Source organism: Phalaenopsis equestris, unplaced genomic scaffold (assembly GCF_001263595.1).
Source record: "Phalaenopsis equestris unplaced genomic scaffold, ASM126359v1 Scaffold000112, whole genome shotgun sequence".
Classification (NCBI taxonomy): Eukaryota; Viridiplantae; Streptophyta; class Magnoliopsida; order Asparagales; family Orchidaceae; genus Phalaenopsis; species Phalaenopsis equestris.
The window spans coordinates 471,148-479,621 of record NW_018164554.1 but is presented as its reverse complement, the minus strand read 5'-3'; the positions used below and the strand labels follow the sequence as shown (position 1 = coordinate 479,621).

The 8,474-nt window shown below is 38.3% G+C and overlaps 1 protein-coding gene across 3 annotated transcripts in view; it reads left to right on the top strand.

The window, feature by feature from the left end:
• The window catches only part of LOC110020915 (superoxide dismutase [Fe], chloroplastic-like), a 30,533-nt gene extending 25,512 nt beyond the window's left edge, over window positions 1–5,021 (top strand). The window contains exons 6-8 of one of the 3 annotated variants that reach the window (XM_020719196.1): window positions 4,445–4,471; window positions 4,581–4,604; window positions 4,687–5,021. In XM_020719196.1, coding sequence (XP_020574855.1) covers window positions 4,445–4,471; window positions 4,581–4,604; window positions 4,687–4,899 — 264 coding nt within the window. In that variant the 3' untranslated portion in view covers window positions 4,900–5,021. Of the gene's footprint in view, window positions 1–4,444; window positions 4,472–4,580; window positions 4,616–4,686 lie in introns of all 3 variants that reach the window. The other 2 variants (XM_020719197.1, XM_020719198.1) reach the window with 2 other exon arrangements.
• The last annotated feature ends 3,453 nt before the right edge of the window (window positions 5,022–8,474 follow it).

Here is an 8,474-nt window from a genome sequence, read left to right as displayed (position 1 = left end):
GTGAGGTGATTGAAGAATGGGTTGAACAGCTTCCTTATGTCCTACTTGGTGAAATTGGAGTCAGTTTGGAGGCTTTGTGAGGGTTTGTCCATTCACTCTCCTATGTATATCAAATATCTTCATATAATTGATTTGGGTTGCCTTGGCCGTGAGCCTCTTTTGGCCTTGGGTTGCTTTAGCCGTGAGCCTCTTTTGGCCTTGAGTTGCCTTAGCCGTGAGCTTCCTCTTCTTCTGTGCCTCGGGTTGCCTTGGCCGTGAGCCTCTTTTGGCCTTGGGTTGCCTTAAGTTGCCTTACCCTATCCTTCTGTGCCTTGGGTTGCCTTGACCGCGAGTCTCTTTGGCCCTGTTTTACCTTGACCAAAAGTCTTGGTGGCTATATTCTCATCTATTAACCCCGACCGTGAGCATTTATTTGGTTTTATGGGAAAATTTCATGCTTATTTGATTTATGAGGCCATTGATTGATTTGGAAGTTGGAAGATCTTGATTTTTGCATGGGTTTGGGAGTACTAGTGGTGGTATTCTCCGAGTTATTTTCCTTTTGTGAAGATTGGGGGATTTCTAAGTCTCATTTTTGAAAAGCATTTGGTTGGAATAAATTTCAGACGTCTTTGGGAGCATGGCACCGATGTTAGGAAGTCACTCGGGTGTGAGGCCATTTTGACTCAGGTTAAGCCACTAATAAAAAAATGTGAGGAAATAATACCCTTTCGGATAGATTCAAAGATATTCAAGCTTTCCTTTTCAGGTCTTTTCGTCACGAGTTTTGAGAGTTGATTCATCATTCGTTCTTTTTGATGGTTTTAGGTGAATCGGTCCCTCCTCTCTCTCACCCCTTTTTTGTTCTTTTTTTCCTTGCTTCTTGGTTTGGTTTTTGATGCTTATGTCTGATACATAAGTGTCCACGTATAGCCTTTTGCTATACGTGAAACCATCAAGCAATGTCGCAAGATAAAGGCATACCGGAAATAGAGCATAATGATATGTCATCCTACGACATCGCAATAATGATATGTCATCCTACGATATCGGGATTCGATTCAGGAACCCATAAGGATCCGATTCAGGAACCCTGTGAGCTGTAGGATGACAATATCATTCACCGACATAAGACTAGCGGGAGCTGACCCGAACCTTCTTAGGTTATTGGTAGTCTTATGCCCGACAGCGCGATTGACTCATAGACAACTACTTTTCAAAATTGATAAAAATAAATTTGATAAGAACATATACACCTTTTTCTAAAACAAAAATATACCTTTCGCTACAAACAAAATTGATACAGCCCACTTTTTGCATATTTGAAGCCTACGTGCATGTTGAAAATATAAATTTTAAATGCATTTTGAACATCGATTGTCCACTTGTTGATCACCTGTTTAGGCTGAGGAGTACCCTCCTGAGTTAGGTTCGATAGGACACTCTTCCAGCTGAGTGGCGGACTTTATACATCCGAGTGACCGAGTAGCTTTCGACAACCCTCGAGTACTAATATATAGTTGAGCCTAGCCCCGACCCTAGTGCTTGCGGTCCCCCTCTTTTCGGACTTTTTCATATGTTTTCTCGAAAATTTTGGATAAAGCACTTGCGGTCTCTTTTCGGGATTTTCTCGTATGTTCTACGATTTTAATCGATTTGTCGATTCGTCGATTTCCTCGCATTTCTCTTGTCGTGAGTTTTGACGATCATTCTCGACGATCATTCTCGAGATTTTTGGACGATGTTTCTTTGTTTTCGTTTATATAAAGCATTTCAGCATGTTTCCTCAAATTTTGTTGCTTGTACCTATTGCATCAATTACACCTAAGGTACAACGGACCTCCAAGGTATACAAGTTTGTTTTATGCTTACAGCATGTTATTTTCTTACAAATCACCTACCTGCTATATTCTTTTTATTTTCCTTTACACCGCATTTTGTACTGCTTTCTTTATTACATACTCTACTGCTCCTCCTGTGCTACATACCCTACTGTTACGCTATACACTGTATAATTTCAACATGTTATCTATAAAAATATTTGAAGAACTACAACCATAGGGCCGCTGGATTTGATATTATAATCTGACACCCTAGAAAACTCAAACTCATCACGATAAAGAACTTGGAACACTTGGAACTAGCGCGGTAGACAGCACGACTATCTTCAACAGCAGAACATGTCTTCCCCAGCTAAATCATTCCTTTCCTATAAATTAAAATAGCAATCCGTAGGATTTCGAGGTTGTTCGCCTAACGCAACATAAATCATCGACCTTTTCTTTAGGCATTTGTATAGCTCTGTCGTACGATTAAGCCCTAACTCATTTTAAGATTCTGAGGTTCTTGTTCGTTACAACCTAAATCCTCACATCTTTCGGGCAATTTGTGTGATCGTTTTACACGAATGTAAGCCCCAATTAAATAAAATTAACAGGATGAAACACTTGAATATTTCTCCTCGAAATTGAAGCCAAACCATAGGGTAGACTGAGAAGTCATCGAGGATCTCCTCTGGATCTGTGGCATCCCCTAGTTCTTCTTTTTTTGGATTCTGTAATAAATGTTTTGAATTTGAGTCATTCCCCTTTCACACCTTTTTGTCCGCTTTCGTTGAAAAGTCTCATCCTTTTAAAGTACTTGAAGATAATTTTTCCTGATTTTTATCGAAAGTATTTTTAAGTGACTTCGATCATTTAAGATGTAATTAACAATAGGGGTTTGCCCTTATAGAAAACTTTTCCGAACCCAACTTAAAATAAACCCTATTTAAATTTTTATATTAAATAAGGGGTTTGCCCTTATAGGAAGCTTTTTCGAACCCAACTTAAAATAAACCCTATTTAATTTTTAATATTAAATAGGGGAATTTGTCGGCAAATAAAACAGTTTCGCAGACTAAACGAACGTCATATATTTCTTAGTTTATTTGATCGAGTCTCATCCTCAAGTCTTGTGTTTATCCCTCGGGATAGATACAGGGTTTGAGGTAAAGCGCTCTTTCATTTAAACTATAAAAAATATAGGGTTAGTTTGATTTTCATATTTGATTTTAAACTTAAATCTATATGTAAATTAAAGCGTCCTTCTGAAGTGGGGGACGAAATTTCGATTCTGGTGACCGACAGTTTCTTACGGTCAACTCTCCCCCAACCAACTTCCCTTTTTATCGCCAACAATGTTGAGTGTATTTAAAAAATTACCTCAATCAAATATTTTTTTTAAGTTAAACTAAAATTTAAATAAAACAAAATAAAAATAAATAATGTACAATAAAAATGATCCCGAACGGCAATTACGTGATTACCTCCATGTTTGTTGTGATGATCATTGTTTGATCACCCATGAACTCATCCTCAGCATATTCCATGACCTCAACCTACAAATCAGCTGTCATCTACTCCTCTACCTGCCAATGTATATCCAATTATCTTAGCTTTTTCTAAATTTTTCATCTTTGGGCGAGTGAATCCCTCTACCAAATTTATTGTTTTTCATGTTGATATATAACTTCCCATCTTCCAATTTTACATCCTTCCTTGGTATAAAAGCTTGCAAGCATTTTTCATGTGCGTCATGGTAATAATTAAGAAGTTTCTTGTTCAAACATCAAACTCAAGGTTGAATTTCTTTTGTTAATGGGAATGATGAAATATTAATTGGAAATTAATTGTTTTTTCTCAACCATCACCTACTGGCTACTGCTAACCTATCATCATTAAATTGGTTTGGAGCTCATTTTCAGGTCTATAAAAGACATGAATGCTGATTGTTTTGGATATATCTTAAGGATAAAAAAGTGAGTGCTTATTCTTATTTGGGTAGGTAATTCCCAATGTAATGGGTGAGTGGGTCCTCATAATTTTGGGTGAGTGAATCCCTGCTTATTTGGCCGAACTTGTACTAGCCCCCATAATTTTTTATAACTGATTCCCTACTTGTCTCATAATTTTCCTTTCGTGGTAGTGAAATCCCCAGAAGCAAGACTTGCCGAACATATTACAATAAATTTTAGGGGCATTTACATACATACCACCCAATTCTTATGTATTTATATTTCTTACTCCTATTTTTATATTTATACCATCCATATCATTCATATCACATCAAATATACCACAATATTTACTTTAAAAAGTGATATTTTTATATTTGTACCACCCAAACCATTCATATCTCATCAAATATACCACAATATTTACTTTAAAAAGTGAAATAAACTTTTCATGTATTCAAAGGCGGCATATATGTACAAATTGAAGCTTAGGTTTTAGATATGTAAATACATAAGAATTGAGTGGTATGCATTTAAATCTTCCTAAACTTTTTATAATAGAAATACGTTGCCAAATTATTCTCTTTAAAATTTAGCACTGACTAATTTTTCATACTGTTTGTAAGATTTCATGTATATATATAATTTTATTTGTTTCTACGAACTCTTACCATCTTTTTTTCCTTTTCAGCCATTGCTTGCCATTGATGTCTGGGAGGTATGTTTTTTTCTTGCATTCGAGACTACTTTGCCTTACTGGATGTTATATTTTATTCTCTGTACCAACTTATTTCCTTTTCATTTGGGAATCCCACTTGACTATTCAGCATGCTTACTATCTTGACTACGAGGTTAGTTCTCTGTAAGCTACTACATCCATCTTTCTGTGATCGACCTATATGTTAATAAACCATTGAAGCCATTACTTATCAGCAGAATCAGCGTTCTGAGTACATATCTTTGTTTATGGACAAGCTAGTTTCATGGGATTTTGTCAGCTCAAGGCTAGAGATGGCCTTGGCGAGGGAGGAAGAAAGAGCAAGGGAAGATGCCAGTAACGCTGAAGAGGATGATTTGGTCTTAGCGGATAGTGATGCGAGGGAGATGTTTTTGGACAGCGATGAAGATGATGCAGGGACTCAGTAGGAATACAAACCAGTTGCATGATTTATCTTTGCAATAAATTTAACCTAATTGTTGGGTATTTAGTTTCTAACCACATTGTCTTGTACAATTTGAAAAAGGGAAGATTTACATACATACGACTCAGTTTCTATGTATTTATATATCTATTTCCTAAACTTCAATTTTTACAAATATAACTCCTTATCTATGCTTGAAAATGTGTATTTCACTACTTAGAAGTTAAAATTGCAGTATTTTGAAGTAAAGTTTAGGTGTTAGATATGCAAATACATAGGAATTGGGTGGAAAGTTTGTAAATGCCCCCAAAAGATATTCCTGTTGCATTTTATTGAAAGATTAGCTTATGAGGTGAGGTGATTTTATTGGACATGTCCTGCATAACTTCTGAGTTGGGACCCCAATTATTATTTACTTTGCTTGAATAGCTGTACAAATGCATTTCAATCCTAAGGTATTCTGTTTTTAGGTATTGAGGCAATCTTTTTTCATGTTTATATATACTGGTGATGCTCTTGTTATGTTCTATTTTCTTGCTGAATGATCATTTGCTGAAACATAGCAATTGATTAACTCATATATGGTGTTGTTTTTAGTGCTAATGTGATTTCACTCGATGAGAATTTGAGATTGTTTTATTAGGCCATTTTATGTTGAATAACCTGCTAAGTGTGTGCTAACTCACTAATTGATCATGATGAAAGATATCACGGTGATGTTCATCGTACAAACTGACTTAAATTTAGATATTTAACTTCGATCACCGTTGGTATATCTCAGAGCTAGATCTTTTGGTTTAGATCCCCATCAACAATAAACTTATAATCAAAGCATTTTTTGTATCCCACTGTTGAATTCTAGATTGTCCTTTGTGGAAACATGCGGCCAAAATTGGAGCCGGGATGCGGATGACAGAATAAAAATAATTGAGGAAGTCTCTATAGGAGATGGGGAGAGGTCCCTTTATTCGTCATTTTATCTTCTATTTATAGAGGCGTATTTGTAAAATTATAGAAAAGAAAGAATGCCTATAGAAATTGTCCTTAATGTAATTTAATCAAGATGATTTGTTGTCAAATATATATTGCAATTTTAATTCAAATGTAGCAGTAAACAACTGACCAACACATTTGAGTTTGGTCGACCAAGGCGGCCGACCTAGTGGCGATTGTGCCTAATGTAGTAAAAGGCTGGTCGGTCGATATGTTGCGGTCGTTGGATGATTGACTTGGATCAGGTTTTTGTAACCTGATGCCTCAATTGTCTGGCCATCGTTCTGAGCCGCTCTATTGCTTTGAGATTTGTGTCGACAGTTTGAGCGCATACATATTAGTTCCCGAGTTTTTCTGCTTCTTCACAGTGACAGTTATGATAAGTACATGGAAATAATTAATAGTTAGTGGCACTAAAATCAAGAAAATTAATTTGGTGACTAACTTCACTTTTGGATTTTTTGCTTAGAGCACTCTATAAATAAAGTGTAGGCTTAGCATGACGTCCATTGCCGTGATTTTCTCCTAGACGACTGAGCTGCGCCATGGTTGATAGCTCGGGCGAGATCACTGCGGACCCCATAATTTTATTCAAAGCGGCCTATCAGGTCTCGGACCATGCAAAGAAAAAAAAAATATTAAGAGGGAGAGGAGGCCGGGATCCGAACCTGTGTCGGCGGATCAGGTCGATTTGTTCAGGGATCCTGACGCGCCGATGTCGAAAGTCCCTCGTAAGAAGGCCATGGTCCCTGAGCTTGGTCTATATGTAACCACCTGGGGCTAGTAGTCTCTGTTTGCTAAAAGTGCCAAGGCGAGTAGAAGGGAGCAAGATGAAGCATCGATCATCATCCTTTCTTAGCAGCTACTGCAGGTAGGTAGGGGTACCTCGACGCAAGAGGGAAAGAAGCCCTTTAGGACTCTTTGTTCCATAGATAAATTTATGGGTATGTAAGGCCTTTGATCTATTGATGTTTCTTAAAAAAAAAAATTCATAATTCCAATGCAAATGAATCGGTCAGGTCGGAGGATTGCCAGGACGGTGCGGTGTCCGTCCTTACTGCGGTGGTCAGGCTGCAGGCCGTTTATGCGTGGCTTCTATTAGCCAATCCTTGGAACGGACGCCAATCGCCTGACCCTTTTCCCATTACCGGCTCTGAACAACAGCAGACAGAGTTGTGACAGCCTTCCCCTGGAGCCATGGAGTAGTGGGCAGAGGGATCGGGCCCTTGGCGATGCTAGTTGGCTCTTCGGAAGGATCGGCTATAAGTTCAGTTGTGAACCCTATGCGGGAGTCGTTAGTACCCCTGTGTGGGAGTCGTTAGTACCCCTGTGTGGGAGTCATTAGTACCCCTGGCTTCCATGGACTCAATGGTGGGGGCCCTATAGGTGGAGGTTGCCTCCTTGCAGGGCGAGCTGGCTGGGGTGTTGCACGAGTATGGAGCTCTTCGCTAGTCGATCGACTTGGGCAAGTTTCGTCACAATGCTGATCGGCTAGATCAGATTATGTTAGGAGACAAATGGTTCTCCAAAGGTTGACTCAGAAGGGGTATGTCCCAATTAAGGCCTTAGAGGACCCGCTCATAAAACACTTTGTTCTAGATCTCTAATAATGTTTTTTTTTAAATGAAACGGTGCTTAAATAAATTCGAAAAGATGTCTGGTGTGACCTATCACTATGCGATACCTCGTTTTACGTGCTCTCCTTATAAATAAGGTAACATATCACTTTTTTTTACTTTACGCCTTCTGGTTTCTCTCTTTGTGCGCTTGATCTTTCTTTACCTTTCATCTCTCGACCGATTCTTATTTCCCACGTTGGCTCTGAATTATTCTCCAACCCTCTTCAGCTCCGTCAAGGGTGTTGTCCTTCATTTCTCATGGAGAACGAAATAAAGGAGTTGTAGAGAAGTATTTTCTACATGACAACGTCACTCTTTGGAATTTGTTGAGGACGGACATCGTGGGTAAGGATCTTATCTTCAACCAAGACCAACTCAAATACGACCTTCGGTTACCTCTGTGTGACGAGCTCTGGAGTGTCTTCCATATGTCAATGGTTTTGGGTAGGAGTGGACAAAAGGAGAAGCAAGGCACGTTGCCTCTGCATTCCATGATCCCGCCATTGACTTCTCGGCTAGCTCTATGCACGACGGTGTTTCAAGGGCTCGATTACAAAGCCAATCGTTTTGGCCGAACATAAGGAGGTAAGGGAGAGGCGGGGTGTGATGCACTAGCCCAAGCATCGATCCTCCCTACATAGCCTGGAGAGGCAGTCATGAAGCAAAGAAAAGGAAAGACAACAAGAACGAGTTGAGAAAAGGGGAAAAAATCACGAATGAAGGCAATGGAAAAAGAAAAATAAGAATTGGAATAAGCTAGCATTGCAATTTTTTAATTTTAAAATAGAAACTTTTATAATATAAAAGGGTTTGAATACATAGCTCAATTCCTACATATACTGATATGTAATACCTAAGCTTCGTTTTTTACATACACAGTGTCGTATTTATGCATGAAAATATGTATTTTACTTTTAAAAGAAATTGATTGTTTTTTTAAATGTAATATTAAAATTTTGAGTGATAT